At 41.6% G+C, this 24419-nt stretch overlaps 1 protein-coding gene across 1 annotated transcript in view; it reads left to right on the top strand.

Moving 5' to 3' along the window:
- VWA3B (von Willebrand factor A domain containing 3B) overlaps nt 1-24419 on the top strand; it is a 254156-nt gene that overhangs the window by 67808 nt on the left and 161929 nt on the right. Inside the window, exons 14-18 of the mRNA XM_089693477.1 lie at nt 769-899; nt 15638-15774; nt 17331-17468; nt 22748-22805; nt 22897-23053. Coding sequence (XP_089549603.1) covers nt 769-899; nt 15638-15774; nt 17331-17468; nt 22748-22805; nt 22897-23053 — 621 coding nt within the window. The remainder of the gene's footprint in view (nt 1-768; nt 900-15637; nt 15775-17330; nt 17469-22747; nt 22806-22896; nt 23054-24419) is intronic.

The raw sequence follows: 24419 nt of genomic DNA, 5'->3' as shown, positions 1-24419 counted from the left end.
TAGTTAACTTATGTCTAAAGCCAAACGGTTAAAACCCTGTCAAGTTTTTTTTGTTTTTTGTTTTTTTCAATCCCATTGGACAGATTTTCCTTCACCTCCTATCATGGAAACAAATTAGGAGGTGAGAAAGTACATTTCTCACTGGAGCTAGTGCCCCCAGTTAAAAATTGCCCCTCTGTTTCTTTCCCCTTGACAACCCAAAATTGTAAACTTTCTCCACTTTTAGTCCTCTGACTGTGGTCACTAGGAAAATTAGAGAGGGTAAATTACCCACAGAGGGCACAGACTGCAATAAAAACCTGTCAGGGGTTCTAAACTTTCCCTACTCTATCCAAAATGTTTCCATTCTGTCCCCATATCATAGACATGCATTGTGAAAAGGCACAGTAAAGCAACGCAGTGAATCACATGAACATCAGAATGCGGCACATGCATATGTAAATATGGCTTCCTCAAGCACATGATTAATTACAAACAATGCATAATGGTTTAAAAGTCAATGTATAGTTCAAAAACCTTTAACACACTTTGAAAATCTTATTTATTGTACATAAAGCTGATGTCTTTTTAAAATGTATGTCTACAAAAGTGTGCGGCAAATATTTTTGTTTTAGATACATTCGTTCGTTCAAGAATTTTGTTTTGGAAATTAAACGCACATGTCTATTGAATAGAAATATCTTAATACATCTTTAAATATATGCTTTGTGATTGATTGCATGTTGTGACATATTTTCCCTACTTCTTTACAACCTTTTTGGTATGCAGAGTGAAGATATAAAACTCCTTTTAAATGAGATTGATGAAGGAAGGTCCAATCTGGAGAAGATAAAAAAACTTCACGTTGAATGTTTAATGTTAGACTGGTACCACAATGGAGCTAAGGATCTCTCACATAGGTAATATGTGGCCCCTTTTGGTCCTATAATTGAACTATTACTTACATACTCACTATACTGCTGCAGGTATTTACAGTATAAAGGTCAACTTTTAGTTTTAATATAACTTTTCATCTGCTGCTGTAACTACTTAAAAGTGTTGGTCATAGTTGAGCTAAAGGCGGAACGACATTGCATCTGAGCACCACAAACCAAAAACCTTATTTAATTAGTTTTTAATTTTCAAAGCAAATTCACCCATCCATCCACGAAATCACTTTGAAAAACACCCCCTATTATTTCTGTATTTCAATGGTTTTTATTAATCTTTAACAGTTTAACACAGGAGCAACAAATCACGCCCACACAGGGGCTATCAATGGCACATAAAAAATTAGAAAACAAACAGTGCTCTAACACCAACAGAGCAAAAGGTGCGCCCACGCAGGGGCTATCAATGGCACTTAATTGACAGAGCATTAGTATAGCACCGATAGTAACTCAAACTAAAGGCAGCTATCCACTATCACACCAAAAACAAACCAAAAAAAAAGGAAAGGAAAGAGAAGTACAAAAGAAAAAAGATAACAAAACCAAGAGCAAGGGTCCAAGAACGCCAATACCGAACAACATCACATCCCCAGACTAGCCGCGGGGAGCGTGGGAAAGGCATATTGCAACCACGGCTCCCATATTTTCAAGAATTTGCGTTGGGAGTCGTTGCAGATACTCAACATCTGTTCATTGAGCATCATAGTGGTCATACGTTCCCGCACCCCCTGAAGAGGGACAAACAGGCTCTTCCAGGCCTGAGCAATTGTTCTAGTGGCGGACAAAAACAAATAGGGAGCCAACTTCTGCTGATGAGCTAAGAGGCCCAGTATGGGACAATGAAGCGAAGCATACCGAGCATCCCAGTGTATGGAGAGATGGAACAAGGTGAAAAGGAGGCCAAGCACACAAGACCAAAAACGAAAAAGTCTCAGGCATGATCACCAGATATGCAATACATCACCACAATGGCCACAACCCTCAGATATGCAATGCATCACCACAATGGCCACAACCCTGAAAGCATCGATCACTGCAAGCAGGGTTCTCCTGGGCCAAACAAGCTGGAACCTAATACCAACGAAACAATATTTTGTATGCCGCATCCAGCGTGGTCGTATTAAATGAACATTTAGCTATAAGCGACCAGACCCCCGCGGGAAGTCACAATTGGATTGATTTATGGGGTTTCCCCACAGAATTGAGTTTCCTGGCCAGCATCAGACCCGGCTTATTAGCGCCAGAGAGTCCCGTGCGCATTTATGGGCCGTGTATGGAGATGACTTCCAACGAGCATCCGCAGAGGCTAGTAGAGAATGAAGCTCCAAAAGTCGGCACTCCCACTTCCGATCCGCTGCCAGCTGTATAACATGACCCGGCATCGTGGCTTTATGCACCTCCCACGGGCACTACCGAAGAGACAGATCCTGAGTTTTCCTTGAAGTATGTGCGTAAGAAAGATTCTATTTGTTGGCAGGTAACCCGAGTGGTCAATAAAGAATCATTATTGCGCCAGTGAAAGGGGCGCCGTACCGACCCAGAGAGGGCAAGGAAGAGTCCAGGGTATCATGGTCCGACCAGGGCAAGGAGGGAATAGCTATCCGCCTGACCAAGGGAAGCTGCTGAACATGCATGAATATATGGTCAGTTCTACAAACACTGTCATGAGGGTTGGAATAGAATGTGAAGTCGCGCTCAGTTGGGTGAAGTTCCCTCCATACGTCCGCCAGCCCCGCCGTCTGCAAGAGAGAGCGCATAAGTTCCTCTAGCACTAAGTCGTGAGAAGGGGCCATTCCCGGGGCATAATGCCTATCCAATGTGGAATGCAAGGTAACATTTGAATCTCCCAAAAGAAGGAGAAGACCCTTGGAGTGTCGGGAAACAATGGTGCAAAGATGAGAAAAGAATTATGCTGAAAGCGATTGGGAGCGTAGTAAGAGACAAAAGTAACCTCCTGGTCCCAGAAGGTGCCCTGCAGAAGCAAATACCTGCCTGTGGGGTCTGCTATATTCCGAGCAAAGACAAAAGGAAGATTGAGTTTGAAAGCTATCAGTACACCATGGCGTTTCTCAGGAGCCGAGGCCGTTTAAAAGGTGGGATAATGAGGCGAAAGATACCGTGGAGCGGAGGACTGGGAAAACCTGGTCTCCTGTAAGCATACCACATCAATTTGTTGCGATTTGAGGTGATGAAAAACTTTAGCCCGCTTCTGAGGCGAATTGAAGCCTTGAACATTTTGTGAGTGTACTTTCAGAAGGGGTGAGGCCATGGCGGTATCAGCACAGCACGCTCAGCAGAACAAGCATAAGTCAGCCAACAATTTCCACTCCCAATGGCGTTCGGACAATGGCGTCCCGAAACCCTGCATAAAAAAAAAAAACCACAGAAAAACCAGAGAAGAAAAGAAAACAATAAAAGAAAAAAAGAAAATGACACAGCAAGTACAGTTGTGTTCAAAATAATAGCAGTCAGACATCACTAACCTGATCAATCACTGTTTTTGGTAGAAATTATATTTCTACATGGCAAATAATTTACTAGCAGGTGTAGAAAAGTAATAGAAATCCAACAGACCCAACAGTCATGACATGCATGCTGCAGTTTCTGTGTAATTGAATCACTAATTGAAAGGGGCATGTTCAAAATAATAGCAGTGTGGAGTTTTATTAATGAATTCCATTCATTCTTTGAAAAACAGGTGGCAATTATTGCCCTTATTTAAGGAAGGAAGGCAGCAAATGTTGTACATGCTGGTTACAGTGCATTTCTCTCTGAAATTCTGAGGAAAATGGGTCGTTCCAGACATTGTTCAGAAGAACAGCGTACCTTGATTAAAAAGTTGATTGGAGAGGGGAAAACATATAAAGAAGTGAAGAAAATGATAGGCTGCTCAGCTAAAATGATCATAAATGCTTTAAAATGGCAACCAAAACCTGAAAGACCTAGAAGAAAGCGAAAAACTACCATTCGAATGGATAGAAGAATAGCCAAAATGGCAAGGACTCAGCCAACAATCAGCTCCAGGAAGATCAAAGAAGGTCTAAAGTTACCTGTGAGTACTGTTACAATTAGAAGACGCCTATGTGAAGCCAAGCTATCTGCAAGAAGCCCCCGCAAAGTCCCACTGTTGAAAAAAAGACATGTGCTGAAGAGGTTACAATTTGCCAAAGAGCACATTGACTGGCCTAAAGAGAAATGGCGCAACATTTTGTGGACTGATGAAAGTAAGATTGTTCTTTTGGGTCTAGTGGCCGGAGACAGTTTGTCAGACGACCCCCAAACACTGAATTCAAGCCTTAGCACACTGTGAAGACAGTGAAGCATGGTTGTGCAAGCATCATGATATGGGGATGTTTCTCATACTACGGTGTTGGGCCTATTTATCGCATACCAGGGATCATGGATCAGTTTGAATACATCAGAATACTTGAAGAGGTCATGCTGCCTTATGCTGAAGAGGAAATGCCCTTGAAATGGGTGTTCCAACAAGACAACGACCCCAAACACACCAGTAAACGTGCAACATCTTGGTTCCAGACCAACAAGATTGATGTTATGGAGTGGCCAGCCCAATCCCCGGATCTTAATCCAATAGAAAAATGCAGTTTCTGAGGCAAAACCAAGAAATAGAGAAGAACTATGGAATGTAGTCCAATCATCCTGGGCTGGAATACCTGTTCACAGGTGCCAGAAGTTGGTTGACTCCATGCAACACAGATGTACAGCAGTTCTCGGAAACAGTGCTTATACAACTAAATATTAATTAAGTGATTCAAAGGAAAGCAAAATCTTCAAACATTTTTCAGTTTATATAGTGAATGTTTGAATTTGTAAAGAAGAATACAAACACTGCCATTTTTGTGAACAGTCTAATATTAACTTTTCTTCAATTTTTTTAGAGGAACAACACAAATTTGATATATTTTTCTTCGTGTTTTGATTTGGAATAGAATGTGTAGTGTTCCCAATGCATTTGTGTGTATGGAAATAAAAGCTATTAGAAGGATTTTGAGCTTTATTCACTTTTTTCAACACACTGCTATTATTTTGAACACAGCTGTATATACAACAGTACAACATGTCACAGCAATGGTGACATGCATCCTCCTACACTTGAAGGATACCAGTTGGGGGTGGCTCTACCACTGGACACGCGGCTGCAAATGAAAACAGCAAAAACACAAGCCCTCAGGGGGCAAAAATGCAATAAACACAATTTAATGGGGTAAACAAATATAAGTCCCAGAAGTGAGAACACCTGCGCTAACCTCCCCATAGAAACCCAGCTAAACTTGGGGGCCAACCCCCTCCAGGAGGATGACTACAGGCGCCCGTGGTATCCCATAACACAGCCCAAGTGGTCCCCCACCCACCTCCCCATAGGACCGACACCCAACCCGGGCGCACCAGGCAAACCTCACCCTGGAGCCCGAGGGACCATCACCCCATTCCACCAACGGGAACCCAAACAACAGCACCCAGTCCCGTGGTAAGCCACAACAGTAAAAAGTCACAATCCGTAAGTCCAGGAGGAGACCCCCCAGGAGACGCTAACAAACTGGAAAAGCCCTAAGGGCTAAACTCATGGTCCCGTCAGGAAAGTCCAACGGTGAAACACAACGTGGGGCATCCAACATCCAAGCCCGGAGAAGAGCAGGACGGACTAGATCGTAGAGGGGTCTGAGGGAGAGCCCTCTTCCTGTTGGACGACTGCTCCTAGAGGTGGCCCAGAGGAAGCTGCCTCACCAGGGATCCGAATGAATGACCTGGGCTCTGAGTAGCGGCTTCCGGCGAATGAAGATGTACAGATTCCAGGAGAGAGTGGGCCTCCTTCGGCGTGGCAACAGAGTGACTGCGGCCCTGGTAGTTAAAGGTGAGGCGGAACGGAAGCCCCAGGTGTATTTAATTCTGCGGCTCACCAGGACGAAGTGAAGGGCTTCAACTGTGCGACGCTTCTGAAGAGTGGTCTGGGAGAGGTCCGCGAACAGCTGGGAGCGATGCCCCTGGAATCTGAGGTCTGGGTTGTTTCTGGCCACCAAGAGGATAGCTTCCTTAGTGCGATAGTAAGTGAACTTGATGATAATGTCCCTTGGGGGCCCATTCAGTCGTCTGGGGCCCAATGCTGTATGCTGTCGAATTCGAGCCGGTCAATGGGAATTGCGGGCCTCAGCTCCTGAAACAGAGCAGTAGCGGTGGAGGTGAGATCTGTGACCGTTTCTGGGATACCCCTTAATCGTATATTGCCACAGCAGTAACGGTTTTTGAAATCCTCAAGCCGGAGCAGCACGTCCGCTAATTATTTTTTGAGGTCACACAAATCCTTTACGTGACTTTCAATGATCGTGGCCGCAGTGTCCATTTTATCTTCGAGATCGTTCGTTCGTCCAATTGTCCAAATCCCAAATTTCTCGCGAAAGACGGTCGGCCAGCTTGGAGGTAGTGGAGGACAATTCCGACTGCAGCATGGACTTGAAGCAGCGCAGAAGCTCAGTTTCCCTCAGAGCTGGAGTGGAAGACTGCAAGGATGTGTCTGATGCCAGGTCGTCATCACCGCTGGGATCCAGCCCACCCGTGGGTAGCGGCGGCAGGGGAGCTGAAATCGAGTTCGGGGCTTCAGTTGTGGCCTCCAGCGGAAGACGAGAACTCGCGGCCAGGGCTATCGAGGCTGAGGCTTCAAACGCAGCCTCCGACGGGTAGGTCGCAAATTCCGGCGCGGCCCGCCAGACACTGGAGGTGCGGGGCGGCCGCTGACTTCTTCCCATTGGGGCACTGGAGGACAGGGGGCCAGGAGGGGTTGGAGGGAAGGCCAAACACTCCCCCCCCCGAGGGCTATAAATCGGCTGATGTGCCGGCGGCCGAGCAGCAGGCTTAGAATGCAGCCATCCCTGAAGCTGCTCACGAGCGCCCTCACCCCCTATTATTTCTGGCTGGGGTTATCTTGAGTAAGGGCAGATGAGTCATGTAGCATTTCCTTCCTGGAATCTATCTGCCCTTAGCGCAGGCATACAGGCAGGAGGGTGTGCTTAGCTGAGAAAACCCCTTCTGAAGACACCTGGGATGTATGACATCATTTGACAAGTGACATAAGAAATGGAAACCAAAAAGTGACTAAAGAAATGTTTAAAAAAAAGATTAAAACAAATAAATATGATAATACGTTCCTATATATTTACTCATTCTAACAGCATATGGATTAAAAATAGCCAGTGTTGATTAAGAGAGTGAAGTTCCGCTTTATTTATTTATTGCTTATCTACAGCTACTTATCAATCTAAAAGTACCCTGTCCACAAGGCGACAATGCTGCAGACATTTCACTGCAGAGTGAAAAGCAATGTCAGCCTGTTACAGGAAAAATCAACCGATCTACTAGCATGATCAATACTTATTAATATTGATTTTTGTGGCATTATGTGTTTAACCCCTTTATGACGGATAGATCGGCTGGCCATACACAAGTAATTTTTTTTATTGTTGAACCGGTGGCACTGATCAAGAGTAAATTTTCCAACAGGTTGATTCTACAGAAGTCAATCGATAAATCAGAGTAAGTATTGGTGCAGCGCTAGAAGTTGAACAAAAAGCCTAATGTATGTCTTATAGACGCATGTATGAGATAAATGCATTATGCATATATATAGTAAACATGAATAATAACAAAAGTACACTGGAGATGAACGAATGAATTAGTGTGTGAATATTCATGAAAAACGCATGATCATGACATGCGTAGAAGTATTATAATGTCCAAATGTCTTAAGATCCAGCGCAATCTTCAAATAACTTGTATGGAGTCCCAGAATGTTATTTCTCCTTGGGATGATGTAATAAATATACAGAGTGCGCACTTACCAGATGCGCTAATAGAAAGCGCATTGTATATTGTACTCCTGGTATGCAGGGGTCCCTCAAGTATGGATAAAGTTGCAGCCTGGGGGTGGATGATCTTCCTCACAGTGCTGAGGTGCGATGGTCCGTAAAGATAGCTCAACCTCTTCAGGGTGCTGGAGCAACAACTGGAAGTGGTGCTAGGGGATTTAAGGTGCTCAATGTAGAGCAAAGATTAGGAATATCCCATAGTGTAGCATTATGAAGGTGCTTTTATTGGTAATATTAAAAGTTATATTTAAAAAATGTACAAAAAGAACTGCCGTATATATGAAACTGCTACGATAGGAGTCACATATGTAATACACATGAACAACTGACCAGCTGGAAATATGAAGTGGCCGTCGGATCCCCATGATCCGACGGCTTGATGTCAACGGCTTACAAGGGCTCCTCCTTAACGCGTTTCGAACTCAGCGTTCATTCTCAAAAGGGGTATGCCTGTGTGCAATCGATAAATCGACTTGTGTACAACACGCCTGCGCATACATAGATTGAAATTCATTCGTTCTCTGCAGAACTGGCTGAGTTTCAGTCCATAATGTATATGGCCAGCATAAAACAAATCTTAAAGCGATTCTAAAGGTTAATTTTTTTTGTGTAAAATAACAAACATGCCTATACTTACCTGCTGTGCGCAGTGGTTTTGCACATAGGAGCCTCGATCCTCCTCTTCTCGGGTCCCCTGCAGGCTCTCCTGGCTCCTCCTTTCTGTTGCGTGCCCCCACAGCAAGCAGCTTGCTATGGGTGCACCCGATGCTCCGTGTGTTCATTCACACACGGAGCCACAGCTTGGCACCCCCCCTCTCTCTCCTCATTGGCAGACTGGCTGTGATTGACAGCAGCAGGAGCCAATGGCTTCCGCTTGCTGTCTTAGCCAATGAGGAAGCAGAGACCTGGGACAGCCAAGGCTGTCATGCACATCACTGGATCTCTATGGGGCTCAGGTAAGTATTGAGGGGGCTGGAGGCACTGCTGTATACAGAAGGTTTTTTACCTTCATGCATACATGCAGAGAATGCATGAAGGTAAAAAAACCTTGAACCTTAATAACCACTTTAACATCTGAACCCAATTTTGCCATGTTAGTAAAAGTGTACATATTATCGCAACTACTTGGTGTATCCAAATTAATTCTACCTTTTTTTTCTTTTTTTATAAAGGAAAAAGACAGCTTAGGCTTTCATATGGCAGTAAATAGTAATAAATATTGCCTGATATATTTTTATCATCAAAGGAAACCTGGAACAAAATAGTAGAAAAATTATCATTTTGAAAAAGTAGCTGTATATTTCTTGCAGTTAGCAAAACGTATCCCCAAAGAACAACCTATAATAAATTCCCTGCCCCTGATGATCACAGCAATACTATATATGTAAGTAGGGTAAGGTAAGTGAGCGCAAACAGACAGGACAAGCAGCTAACATACAGGGTAATCCTCAGTACCTAAACATAAATATAAAAAGGGGGTATGTAGCGCTACAAAATTACAAATAAAATGTCATCATATATCCTCACAGAAGTACATATTGTCCATAAAGTGTATCCGGAGGGCAGACGGATAAGATCCTATGGTGTCCCCAATCCAATCTGACAGAACGAAAAGTGTATATAGTGCGGTTATGCGCTTACCACAATTACATACAATATGGGCATTGTATGTAAATCAGCAACAGGACATCACGGTCTGGTCAGCAGCATGAGCAGCATCTGGTCATGTAAGGACATTAAGGCCAGTGGGTCCAACGTTGTCCAGGCATCCAGTGGCTCCTTATTCCAGATCACCACCTTACAAAGCTCATTAGAAACGAGCCAGGAGGCAAGAAGGTATCAATGGTGAAGTACGTTTATTCAGAGTAAAAAACCAAACAAAAGGAAGGAACTCACATCAGCATAGAAAGGTACATCCAGGTGTCATTCTTAGGTTCCCTGGTGGCTAGTAGTTCCACCAACATAAAAGACTTGCATCCAGGTTTAATTGAAAGTCCCTGGTGGCTAGTGACAGAAAGGGACCATATATAAATATATATCCCACAGATCCCAGGGTTAAGATGACCATCCAGATCCAATCAAAGAATTCCCTGGTGGTTAGTGGTTCCCTGGTGGTATAGGCGTCAATAGGGTGGATCCCCTAACATGTTTCGAGCACACCGCTCGTTTAAAACGAGCGGTGTGCTCGAAACATGTTAGGGGATCCACCCTATTGACGCCTATACCACCAGGGAACCACTAACCACCAGGGAATTCTTTGATTGGATCTGGATGGTCATCTTAACCCTGGGATCTGTGGGATATATATTTATATATGGTCCCTTTCTGTCACTAGCCACCAGGGACTTTCAATTAAACCTGGATGCAAGTCTTTTATGTTGGTGGAACTACTAGCCACCAGGGAACCTAAGAATGACACCTGGATGTACCTTTCTATGCTGATGTGAGTTCCTTCCTTTTGTTTGGTTTTTTACTCTGAATAAACGTACTTCACCATTGATACCTTCTTGCCTCCTGGCTCGTTTCTAATGAGCTTTGTAAGGTGGTGATCTGGAATAAGGAGCCACTGGATGCCTGGACAACGTTGGACCCACTGGCCTTAATGTCCTTACATGACCAGATGCTGCTCATGCTGCTGACCAGACCGTGATGTCCTGTTGCTGATTTACATACAATGCCCATATTGTATGTAATTGTGGTAAGCGCATAACCGCACTATATACACTTTTCGTTCTGTCAGATTGGATTGGGGACACCATAGGATCTTATCCGTCTGCCCTCCGGATACACTTTATGGACAATATGTACTTCTGTGAGGATATATGATGACATTTTATTTGTAATTTTGTAGCGCTACATACCCCCTTTTTATAATACTATATATGTGTATGTTAGTTGTTTGAACCCATAGTGGATACCAGAAACCATAGTGCACATTTTATTCTATCTAAAAAACACACTGGCACTGAAACTAAATTTAAAAATTCTTTTTTTTTTAATCTTTCCTAAAATACACTGATATTGACCTTTGACTCTGGTCTTCAACCCTAATCTTGGCCATATAGCTATCCCTAAAACTGAGCCAAATAAAACCGTGCTCTAGCTCTTTTTTTCTTATTATTTTTTACATTGTTTTTACATTTTTTGTTTTGTATCTTTTTCTCCATTCAAGTGAAGAAAACAACATAGGCTATCAGAGTGATCATGTGATTAGGGACTGAGCCTCCTAGTTCCTGATCATTAGTACAAGACCCAGAGCTCTCAGAGAGAGCCCACTCTTTGTGCTGGGAGCACTCTGTGCAGCTCTATCTCAGCACAAACACCCCACAGAAAAACACCCATTTCCATGAGCCTGCATATATGCGTATGTCTATTGGGAAAGGGTTAAGGGTCCATTCACACTGCAATTTGTGCACTGAGCAAAGGTAAATTCATGTGCATTGGCATGTGTTGGCATGATGCATTGCATTTTAGAATGTGCTGTATTGCACTGTAATGCTTTTCTTTTATAACTTCAGTAAGCTTTATTTTCAAAGGAAACTTTAACAGACTGTTTTGACTCGCGTTGTTGTGCACTTACTTGCATTTAGGTACATGATGTTGCACAGGAAAAAAGTAGTGCCTGTTCTTTCTTTTTTTCAGGGCAGGGCAGTGCACATCAGCTCAACACACTGGTGTGAACTGCTCCTATTGAAATACATCTCTGTGAACTGAAAGGAAAAAAATGTGTGTGTGTGTGTCTAACAAACTATGCACTGATTTGCATGTTCATGAGGGAAATACGTATTTGACCCCCTATCAGCAGGATTTCTGTCTACCAGGTGTCTTTCATACAGGTAACAAGCTGAGATTAGAAGCAGTCTCTTAAAGGGAGTGCTGCTAATCTCATTTTGTTACCTGTATAAAAGACACCTGTCCACAGGAGCAATCAAACAATCAGATTCCAAACTCTCCACCATGGAAAAGACCAAAGAGCTGTCCAAGGATGTCAGGGACAAGATTGTAGACCTACACAAGGCTGGACTGGACTACCAAACTATCACCAAGCAGCTTGGTGAGAAGGTGACAACAGTTGGTGCAATCATTCGCAAATGGAAGAAACACAAATCAACTGTCAGTCTCCCTAGGTCTAGTTCACCATGCAAGAACTCACCTTGTGCAGTGTCAATGATCATGAGAACAGTGAGGAATCATCCCAGAAATACACGTGAGGATCTTGTCAATGATCTTCAGGCAGCTGGGACCACAGTCACCAAGAAAACAATTGGTAACACACTACGCTGACAAGGATTGAAATCCTGCAGTGCCCACAAGGTCCCTCTGCTCAAGAAAGCACATGTCCAGGCCTGCCTGAAGTTTGCCACTGAACATCTGAATGATGCAGAGGAGGACTGGTTGAAAGTGTTGTGGTCAGATGAGACCAAAATTGAGCTCTTTGGCATCAACTCAACTCGCTGTGTTTGGAGGAGGAGGAATGCTGCCTATGACCCCAAGAACACCATCCCAACTGTCAAACATGGTGGTGGAAACATTCTGCTTTGGGTGTGTTTTTCTGTTAAGGGGACAGGACATCTGCACCACCTAAAAGGGATGATGGACAGGGCAATATACCATCATATCTTGGGTGAGAACCTTCTTCCCTCAGCCAAGGCATTGAAAATGGGTCGTGGTTTGGTGTTCCAGCATGACAATGACCCAAAACACATGGCCAAGGCAACAAAGCAGTGGCTCAAGAAGAAGCACATTAAGGTCCTGGAATGGCCTAGCCAGTCTCCAGACCTTAATCCGATAGAAAATCTGTGGAGGGAGCTGAAAGTTTCAGTTGTCAGACGTCAGCCACCAAACCTTAATGACTTGAAGAGGATCTGCCAAGAGGAGAGGGCCAAAATCCCTTCTGAGATGTGTGTAAACCTGGTGGCCATCTACAGGAAACGTATGACCTCTGGGATTGCCAACAAGGGATTTGCCACCAAGTACTAAGTCATACTTTGTGAAGGGGATCAAATACTTATTACCCTCATAAACATGCAAATCAGTGTATAATTTATTACACACACACACACTTTTTTCCTTTGAGTTCACAGTAATTGTTTGCTGCTTCTTAAAATTCTAGGTTCTTACTGCTGTTAGCTGTGAGGTTCTATATGGCATCTAAGGAGAAGTAACACTAAAAATAAAAACTGACAGAGTAGAGATAAAAGTAAAGGGAAAAGATGAGATCAAGGTGGAAAAGCTTTCTTTATACATGTCAGGAAGTTACAAAGGTAATAAAAATAGAAATAAAATTGAGAAGTTTGCATAAGTAGGTCACAAAGTCTATGTAGTTGAATAGCTATTTCATAGTGGAATTCATAACTTCATATATGCAATATTTATGTTAGTGAATTTAAAGTATATGTAAGCTCAGTCACTAATATCTCATGTAAACTTTCGTGTAATCTGAAAAGTCATCTACAGCTTCAATAAAAGTAATTCCTATTGTAGTTCCTAGATTGTAAACTCTAACAAGCAGGGCCCTCTGTTTCCTCTTGTACCAAATTGTATTGTAACTGTAATGTCTACCTTCATTTTGTAAAGCGCTGTGCAAACTGTTCGTGCTATATAAATACTGTATAATAATAATAGAGTGACAACGCTTTGTTCCTGTCTACCAATTTGCTTTCCTGTTTGGGCCCCTTTTGACAACGTGCTCGTCCGCACGATACGTGTCAGGGTGGAGCCTAGCCGGTGACGTCACGCCACCCGCACCTCGTGGAGGCCGGCGGCCATCTTTGTTTCTGGGCTACCTTTATGTGAGTGTGTTTTCATATTTGCTCCAATAAAAACCGTTCAAACATACTACACTATCATAGTTTTTTTGGAGCTGGCTGCACTATTGAGCCCCACCTTTCAAGGTGGATGTCTGTTTTGGGCGCCCTGCTTTGATGAGTTCCTCATTAGCTGTATGACACCTATTGCTGGATGCTTGATGACCCCCTGCTGGCTAGAGGAAGGAACATCTTTACCAGAGTGACAGCCTGCCAGATGATCCATATACCTTCAGTCCTATAGTACCAGGAGTGGTCTGACAACTCAAATGCGCAGTTTATGCACTTTCTGGTGAGTGCATAATATATATCCACTTAAGAGCATGGAGTCTACAGCATTTGCACCTACCATTGGGACTATTGTTGCATCACTAGAGGACGCTAAATTCTAGTCACTTTAAGTACTTTATTCATCACCCATTATTATTATTACTTATTATTCATTGGTGTTACCACTATGTGTTTATGATCCATTGTTTCTTTTCTAGCGCTGCATATGTTATTATTACTGTATTTATATGTGTTTAGAGGACATTTCTAAATGCATATGAATGCCTGTAATGATTTTTCATTGGTGCCATTCACACTGCGTTTAACTGCTTATAGGTACTGCCAGTTTAGCTGCATTCAGAGTATATAGAATTCTGTGCATTCAGGATCTGATTAGACAGTCTAAACACATACAAATGTGACTAAACTTGAAATGAAGAAACCTGAATTGAGTACTGACACTCAGGCCACGTTGGAGACAGGAAGTAGCTGCAAAGTGGCTGAAAGAGATCAGAAGCACTGTGATTTGACAAAGTATTAAGCCAACTAAATGTAATCCAGTTAGGGTTTATATCTACGTTACTGCGTTGGAAGGGACAATATTGTGAGATAATAGAAAGATACAGATACTATAACTTATCTTAGAAAGTTAACCCTTTAAAGGAGTAACAATTTTACTGGCCTAGTGTTCATAACTTTACTGCAAAAATACTATCAGGATCAAGAAAAATTTAATATTATAATTTTTTAAAGCTGTAGACCACGCAAAAATTATTTTCAGTAACAGGTGGAGTCTAGTGGGATGTGTCTCTTTTTGGTTTCCTAAATATCTCTTATAGACTGAGCCTTTTCTGCCATCATTTCTGACTCTGCCTCCTACTTGGTGTTTTGGGTGTCCGTGCCCACATTGTGGGGTTCTCACAGTAATATAAAATAAATGAAGACTGGGATTACCCAATAGCAAGGGTAGGTATACAGACCTGGAAAGTCTAGCTCAAACATCTTACTAATGGAGCTCCTAATAATAACCCACTAATAGCTGTTTAACACTGTAATATTATTTATTCCTGTATAATGTAGGTGTATTGGGCGTGTGAAACAAGCCAACAAACACTGACTTAGCTGACATAAAAAGACTCCTAATAAATCATATTTGAAAGATTGCATACCATGCTATATCCATTTATATTTTGTAATTCGTTTTTGCATAGGCATACTAAATATCTCAGGGATAGAGTTACAAATTAGAACTTGACCATGCAGAAGGTTTACAGTAAATTGATGATTTGTTGTGTCATTTATTAGCAGTACAAAATGATGCCAGTATGGTATTGTTAATTAAAGGAAGAGCTATTTTAGACAAGGGGCATTAAGCTAAATTAGATGTAGATGATTTTAGAATGTAGAACAGTTAAGTATCTAATTGTTGCACTTTGTATCAGGCAGATATTAGATCAATTTCTTATGGTCGCTCGCAGCAAAGAATTGCAATTTTGTAAGTCTGGGAACAGATCCACTATTTCCTGCTGGTCAGCCAATGAGTAAATATTCACTATTATATTGTATTTCATGGACATTGGACTATAAAATTTCTTATACTTTTTGAACATGTAAGGATATTTTTTTTATTTTTCGACAGGTGAACTAAGGACATACAGTATTTTTCAAACTATGTAATTAATTACTTGTTATTGAGGTAGTACAAATAACCGAGTGGCAGCTATTACATTGCCTTTTCTCCTCTTTTACGTAGGCCTTTTGAAACCCAAAGCCTGAACAGTTTTTCAATGTTGCAATCTGCTCAGGAATCTAAAACATCCTCACCATTATTACAGAGAAGAAGTTTAAGTCCACCTAGATTACGCCGCAGGAAGAAAATTCGACATGCAGGTAATGTTGCTACATTTCTAAATTAACCAGACGGTGTAAAGATTTCTAAATATTCAATGAGTAAAATTACATTGTGGGCTAAACTTCTAGGCCTGTATATGGTCTCTTGCTTGATATAATTCCTCAGTATGAAACCCCACATGGGGTGTAGAAATCAACTTTTTGGATGGTTGTCAGATAATGACAAACTATTTTCGAGTAGTGGGAGTCTGTTGGGAAATGCACATTAAGGGTCCTAAATAAGTGTGAATTAATGTTTACTCAAAAGGGTTTGTATATTAAAGGCAAATATTCCATTTACTTTGCAAGTGAAGTTGCACTGTGCAAGGGAATTTTACCTAGTGCTTAATGAATGTGATGAAGCTTCCCATTGCAAAGAATACTCAATTACATGCAAGGAAAAGTATTTTTGCTTGCACATGAATGGATGATGGAAGTCAGCAGAACTCCACCTCATTCTCTAAACACTGTTGATAATTCCCTTGCAGAGTGCAACTGCCCTTGCAAAGAGTATAGTCTATTTGCCTTTAGTAAATCAGCCCCAAAATGTTTCACTAATGCATGCAGCTACAACATGAAAAAAGTTGTGTACCCCTGGGGTCCGCATCATAGCATGACTATAAACTTTTTAGCAGTATAAAGGGAAAAAAGGAACTTTTGGATGACATCAGCAATCCTTTGAACAAACTGGCCTAGTCTGGGACAAACATGCCATAGTTTAAGCCAGGTAAATAGCTACTTGCCTCTACTGAGAGAGAGAAATAACTTTGCTTTATTTATCTGAGAAGAAGGGGTCCATCCCTTCCAGTTGCTTAGAAGAAACTATTAAAACAGACATTCAGCCACAAATGTGTTAATGACAGTAAACTTTACAATGTGTCAAACTCTTGGCATTGGGGGTATATTAATAGCAGACGACATGCTAGGTAACTCCCCTGTCTATAGTAAACTGCTGAAAGTGTTGGCAGTGGGGTAAAAGGCATCAGTATTTGATTTATGATGCCTGGAAAAATGGTTACTGGTTCAGTAAATTGCAGTCTTCACCATCTCAATGGAACAATCAAAGTATGGGATGTGTAAAATACAACCTGTATAGAAGAAAGAAAGCATCCACCAAACTTGGGCAGTTGCAAGAAGTACTGATCTGTGTGGTCAGCTTTTAAAGTCATTTAAAGTGATAATAAAGTCATTGGCACATTGTGTGGCAACTGTTTCTATAGCCAAAACTGGTAGGAAGCAAGAGTTAGGCCTTGTTCACACCTATTGCAGTGACATGCATTTTATCACACTAGAAGAAGGTAGGTCAGCTCAAGGACACATAGAAAACAATTTTAATGTACATTTTATGTGTGAACAGGTCCTTATTGTTTTTTTCTGGCCGATGAGTATATATGGTATGTTTTTCTTTACTGAAGTGAGATGTTGCACAAAGTGAAAGAAGTGGCATCATTTTTTCACCAGATATGTATTTGATTTTTACAGCAGTATTATAATTACTGTACAGTTATAAATCATGTTTATTGCAATGTTTTTTTCTTATTTGAAAACACTTGCAGAGCATACAAAGTCTAGTGTGCTCAGAGCTCTGAGTCACGGTGTGAGACTGACTGAGAGTACAGCAGACCCGGACATGCCTCCTGAAACCAGAGAGCTTTTCCTTATTAAGGACAAGAAAACTATGTCTGTTTTGAAAGGTAAATCCTATTGGGCAAATTGACCATTAAAACAGAAAAGCCTTTATTTAATGTATATATCTGTGCAAAATACAAAATGTGCATTACATCTCTTCAATACATGCATTTTTCGTCTTTTTTGCAAGACTGCAAATACAGAAAAATACCTGTTGATCTACCAGAAATCCAGTGTGCACCTAACGCCTTGTTTGAGCTGACAACAGAACAAGACATTGAGAATCTTTGAAAAATATATGCAGATGAAAATTAGTAAACCTGCATTTCTTATGTTATATGATTGGATAATTGAAATTCATAAAATTTTATGTGAAAAGACTTTTTACTTCTTTAGTAAATCAACCTCAATGACAACTGCACTAAGATCAAAAAGCAGCGTTGTCAGCCCTGCCCAGTTCTTTCTTGCTAGACTACAGAGCACCCCCTCCTCATATCTATAACATAAGAAGGGTTTGTTTTGTAGTACATGCAGGGAATTGGGCATAATTGGTAACACAGCTTGGAATTTCCAGAAGCACAGCACTAGCAAGATGAACAGGAATTTTTCTTCAGCATCCTTTATCAACCAAATACATTTATCTGGATTCCCCAGTTAAGATGTTACACAGATTATTGCCATTTAGGGTTCATGTACACTGCAGCTGCTAAACTGAAGTTCAGGAGCTGTTGAGCATTTTTTTCAGCAGCCCCTGAACTCTCATTTATGTTTTCCTATGTGTCTATGTACACATAGTTAATTACAGTTGTAAACGCGTGTAAACGCTTGTAAACGCGGTTAACCACTTTTATGCGTGTTTGCATTTAGATGCTTTTTTTGGCTGGTCCATATCCATGGCACAATTCACTAAGTGGATACCGCATAGCATTTAAAAAAAACAAACATTTGAATCCACTATAAAAGGATACTAAAATACCGCATGAGTTATTTTATCAAGTCATGCAGTATTTTAGTAGTGAAAAGCATGCATTAATGTTTCACCTGGCAGCTGGGTTCCCCAGAAAGAATTGCTGGCAATTAAAAAATAATTTTAAAAAACGGCGTCGGGTCTGGTATGGATTTTGAGGGGAAGCCCCACGCCAAACTTTTTTTAAAAAATGGCGTGGGAGTCCCCCCCAAAATCCATACCAGACCCTTATCCGAGCATGCTGCCTGGCAGGTCAGGGAAAGGAGGGGGGGGGCGAGCACCCCCCCTCTGAACCATACCAGACCACATGCCCTCAACATGGGGGGGTGCTTTGGGGTATGGAGAGCTCCCCCCCAAAGCACCTTGTCCCCATGTTGATGGGGACAAGGGCCTCTTCCCCACAACCCTTGGCTGTGGTTGTGGGGGTCTGCGGGCGGGGGGCTTATTGGAATCTGGAAGGGGGCCCCCAGATCCCGACCCCCCCACATGAATGAGTATGGGGTACATGATACCGCTACCCATTCACAAAAAAAAAGCTGTAATGTGAAAAAAGACAGGAGACATTCTTTGGCAAGTCCTTTATTAAAAGAAGGAAAATAAGTAGATCCAACGTCAATCACGATGCCTGCCGCCGCCGCTCTGAAAAAAAAAAGGCTCCGCTCCTGACGCTGGCTCCCGGCCATCTGCCTCTACAGTTCTTAAATATGTAAGGGGTGGGGCCACAAGGTGACATCACCAGTGCGGTCCTGCCCCCATGTGACATCATTGACCGTCACATGCTGGTCACTGATGTCACACGGGGCGGGATCATATATGTGATGGCCCCGCCCCTTACATATTTAAGAACTGTCAAACCAGCGTAGAGGCAAACGGCCGAGAGCCAGCATCGGGAGCAGAGCCTTTTTTTTTTTTCGGAGCAGCGGCGGGCATCGTGATTGACATTGAATCTACTTCGGGGGGGACATTCTTTTTTTTTCCTTCTTTTAATGAAGGACTTGTCAAAGAATGTCTCCTGTCTTTTTTCACACTACAGCTTTTTTTTGTGAATTGGTAGTGGTACCATGTACCCCATACTCATTCACGTTGGGGGACCAGGATCTGGGGGGCCCTTTGCTAAAGGGGGCTTCAAGATTCCGATAAACTCCCCGCCCGCAGACCCCCACAACCACAGCCCATGGTTGTGGGGAAGAGGCCCTTGTCCCCATCAACATGGGGACAAGGTGCTTTAGGGGGGAGCTCCCCCTACCCGAAAGCATCCCCCCCCATGTTGAGGGTATGTGGCCTGGTATGGTTCGGGGGGGGGGGGGCGCTCTCACTTGCTCACCCCCCCCTTTCCTGACCTGCCGGGCTGCATGCTCGATAAGAGTCTGGTATGGATTTGGGGGGGGACCCCCACACCATTTTTTTTTAATTTTGGAGTGGGGCAATTCTTTCTTTTACATTCACCTGTCAGTGGGGAATCCCACTGACAGCTGAAACATTACCACATGCTTTCCACTACTAATATACCGCATGACTTGATAAAATAACTCATGCGGTAATTTAGTAGCCTTTTTTTAGTGAATTTACTATTTTTCAGTGTATTCTGAACATTTGGGAGGGCCTCCTGAGGTTATCTTTTAAAAACACTTCTAAATGCAAACGTGCCTAAACGTGCATAAACGCGGTAGGTAAACTCGGCTAAACTGACGTTTTTAACCTACTTTTTCTAGCTGTCAGTTTCCAGCGGTCAGAAGAGTTTTTCAAAAACCCTGTGTACATGAGCCCTTACACTTTTACTGTTCTTCATTTTTAAAAAGTCCATGCAAGCTTTATGACACAATACAATCTGCAATGTCAGAACAGATTTTGGCACTGTGGTGAGTTACAGTATACATTCTTCATGCTGAGCTGATAAACACAATGTCAACTGGTAATCACATAAGCACATGACAAATCTTCAGTTGGAAATACTGCTGCATTGATTTCTGGAGGAGATTGCCATCTTCTGCATTCATGTGACTTGCAGACATCTACAATATTTACTTTAACTTATGTAGTAGGAAAGTTCATTTTTAAAGTGTAGTTCCACTTTTGCAGTCAAGTTTGATAAACTATAAGTTTGTGTTCTCATTCACACATTATCCCTAAAAACATAAAAATATATATATATATTTCTTACCTTTATGGTTGTTTCTTTGGAAAAGGTTTATACATAGGACACCATAGGCATTCTCTATCGCTTAGAATGGCAATGTAAAGGTAAAAGGCAAAGTGAGGGACCTTTTTTACAGTGCATTAACGTACAATGTACTACCCATGCCTTGGAATCTTTAAGAGACAGCCGTGCAGATCTAGTTTATGACTGATAGTGAAGACCTGCCAGCACAGTGCAGACAGGGTTAATTATGGAAACATAACTCTCCAGCCCCCTCACAAAAATTGCATAGACAGAGGATACTTCTTCAACTTTAAAGGGAAAGAAGACACTTTCTGAAAGAAGAGGTTCTACTACAATACCTTTATACTTGCCTCGGAATACTTGGAAATTTTCTCCTTAGGTGACATTGGGTTTACTTCACTAACCCTTACTAACCTCTGGTATACCATGCCTTCTTTGCATGTTGGACATTGTGGGCCTAGGCATTTTTCATTTCCTTTCCCCCTCCCCATTTTCTTAACTCTGTTCCCCAAATTAGATTCTCCTGGCTTTCCTGATTCCCCTCCTTTACACCTCCATTTTTTCTCCCCTTCCTTCATATGTTCTTCTCTGTGTTTTTATATCCCTTTCACCCCTTCTTTCCTGTTATGGAAAATGGAAAATTGAGTTGGTATCAGGGCACCTATGCTTTTAGTTTTGATAACATTTTATATCAGTTTGTGAAAGAGATATAATGTGGGGAAGTTTTTTGTCTGTTTTAGATTTGTAACAATCATCCCGGTATGATGAATATACTGTTATTTTGTTCTTCCTTGCTATCTACTTACAGTGATTGTAAACTATATATTTTGTTTTTAAATAACAAACATATTTATACTTACCTGCTCTGTACAAATATTTTGCAGAGTAGTCCCCCAACCTCTCTTTCTCAGGTCCCCCGCTGGAGTTCCTGGCTCCTCCTGTTCAGCAAGTGCCCTCATAGCAAGCTACTTTCTATGGGGGCACTTGTGCAGGCTCATTTGCCAGGCCCTGCTGCCTGCGTCTCTGCGTAGAGACAGATGACACGACTCAGCCGTACTCCCTACTTCATTATCACTGGCTTCGATTGAAAGCAGAGAGTGCCAATGGCTCCCCCTGCCTCAGCAAAGCCTGTGAGACCAGTCAGTGAGGGGAGAGAAGAGCTGCAGATGGGCACAGCACTGGATCGAATGAGGGGGAAATACTACTACCTAAACATTTTTTTATCGTAATACAAGGAATGCATTAAAGTGATTCTAAAGGCTTTTATTTTTTTTTTAAAGAAATCATAACAACCATGTTTTTAGTTATCTGCTGTGTGCAGTGGTTTTGCACAGAGGAGCCCAGATCCTCCTCTTCTCAGGTCCCTGCGCTGGCGCTCCTGGCCCCTCCCTCCTGTCGGGTGCCCCCACAGCTACCAGCTTGCTATGGGGGCACCCATTGCTCCATGTGTCCATTCACGCACAGAGCCGTGACTCGGCCCTGCCACTCTCTCCTCTCATTGGCTCACTGGCTGTGATTGCTAATGGCTCCTGCTTCTTTCTCAGCCAATGAGAAGAGGGAGTCTCAGGATAGCCAGGATTCCATTGCACATATCTGGATCGAGAGGGGGCTTAGGTGAGTATTAGGGGGGGGGCTGGGGAGGTTGCTGCTCAGAGAAGGTTTTTTACTGTCATGCATAAAATGCATGACGGTAAAAAAACCTTGAGCCTTTAGAACCACTTTAAGGTAAAAATATTTAGGCTTTATATACACTTTAAATTAAAAAAAATAAATTATATATATATATATATATATATATATAGAAGGGGAGAGTGAAATACGATTTTTCAGCAAATAAAAAGTAAGGATCAATTTTTAAATATTTTTAAAGGATATGCTATGTGATTGAGAAGATAGGGTGTTTTCCCAATTTGGCTTCAAAATTGGAAATACACTTGATTAAAGTGTATTTATAAGTATTTTTGATTAAAGTGTATTTCCAATTTTGAAGCCAAATTTGGAAAATACCCTATCTTCTCAATCACATAGCATATCCTTTAAAAAATTGCAACATTGATCAGTTATTTTAAATGGGGCTGCAATGTATGGTCAATCAATACCTAAGATAATAAAATAACTGTTACATTTATAATGTTTTTAATTTTTTCTCTGATTTTAAACTAACTAGGCATGAGCAGCAACTAAAATAAAACAGTATACTTATTATTTCTTTACAGATTTAAACATTGTAGAGAGCAACAGTATGCAAGAAAAAACTAAAAGAAAACCTAAAAAGCAAGTCTTGAAACGTCTCTATTTTTATTACCTTACATTATGTCATAATTATTATTTATAAGTATTTTTACATTATTATGTTATATTTTAGTGGTCTAGACATTTCTTCAACACGCTGGCTGAGGACGCATGGACTAGTTGCTAGGAGGCTCACTATAATGGACGCCTTGGCCCCAACAACTGTTCCACACTCTTCTAAATATATTTCGGTTCTTGACAAGCATGTTGTATCTAAAGTGTTTGATGAGGTAAGTGAACTTATGTCAAAATAATGACCATCATTTGAAAAATTATAGAACATTAAAAGGAATTATACTCTACATTCGTTTTAATTTTTTAGATATAAAATAAATCAACTGGACAAAACTGATGTTATCATTATTTATTTACTTATTTATTGTCTCTAGCTATAATTTGTATGTAATTTCAATATAATTATGTAAATGTATGTATGTACATGCAGCAATATTTTCTCTTTACATATTTAGGCTTTATTGCTGCAGTGCTACCAAATTGTGCTTTACTGCTCCTTCTCACAATGTAAGTCTATCAGTCAGCTATCTCACAAAAACACTACACTCCCTATGGGGCTGATTTTGTTTTTCACTTAATAAAGCCCATCTCTGGGCAAAATATGAACCCCCTTAAAACCCCCAACCCATCTTGCGTTTTTTGTTGTTTTTTTTACCTAGCATGATACATTTATATAGGTAGGCTGTCTGGGTCCCTTGCCAGCACTGTTTATAAGTGCAGGGGACATCTAATCCACCTCTGCAAATGTGCACACACTGGCTGGACCCCTACAATCCCCTTATATTGACAATACTCATCTTCTGGATTCTGAGAGGACCCCCACTGCTGGACAGCCAATAGGAAGTGTCCATGTCATGCAAGCTGTGACATGGACACCCTCATTATGGAAAAAGAAGACTAGTGCATTTGCGCATTTGGGATTTATTTTGTCTTGCCAAATGACCAGAGGAGAGGATGGTTAGAGGAAGGTGGGAGGAGAAGGAGGAGTATTTGCCTGGACATATGCTTTAAAAGAGAGACAATTGCAGTGGCCCTTTAGTGGCTAATCTACAAAGGTCTATATTCCAACGTGGAAGCTCCAGCTTGTAAAATTTTAAAGTACTATGAAAAATGTCTTAAAATATTTCCTTCTTAGATCATTGTTTGGAGGCTTTGTCTGCTTTCCTAGAGGGAATGCTGATCATGGGAGGCGACTGTAATGTGACCCTCGATCCCCTGCTAGATGTGTTTCAAGCTGCCTCCCATCTTTCCTACTCTGTTTTATGGCATTTTAAATGTATTCTTCACTCAGAACAATTGACAGATGTTTGGAGACTTCATCATAGTAAAGAGAGAATATTCCTATTATTGCATGACACAGGGGTCCTATTCTAGGATTGATAATTTTTTTGCTCAGACATGCTGATCTCTCTAAAGTCCATAAGGTATGAACCAGAATGTGGATGCTGGTCATGTGCTTATCTCTCTAGATGATTGTCTCCATGACGATTCCTATAAGATGTGGTTGTGGATGCTCGATGATTCCTTTCTGCAAGATGCAGAGACAAGAACCCATGTGGAGTTTAAGCTTCAGGCCTTTTT

The sequence above is a fragment of the Staurois parvus genome, unplaced genomic scaffold (assembly GCF_062004578.1).
Source record: "Staurois parvus isolate SC_StPar_1 unplaced genomic scaffold, SC_StPar_1.0 ptg000634l, whole genome shotgun sequence".
Lineage (NCBI taxonomy): Eukaryota > Metazoa > Chordata > Amphibia > Anura > Ranidae > Staurois > Staurois parvus.
This window is presented reverse-complemented; position numbering and strand designations above follow the sequence as displayed.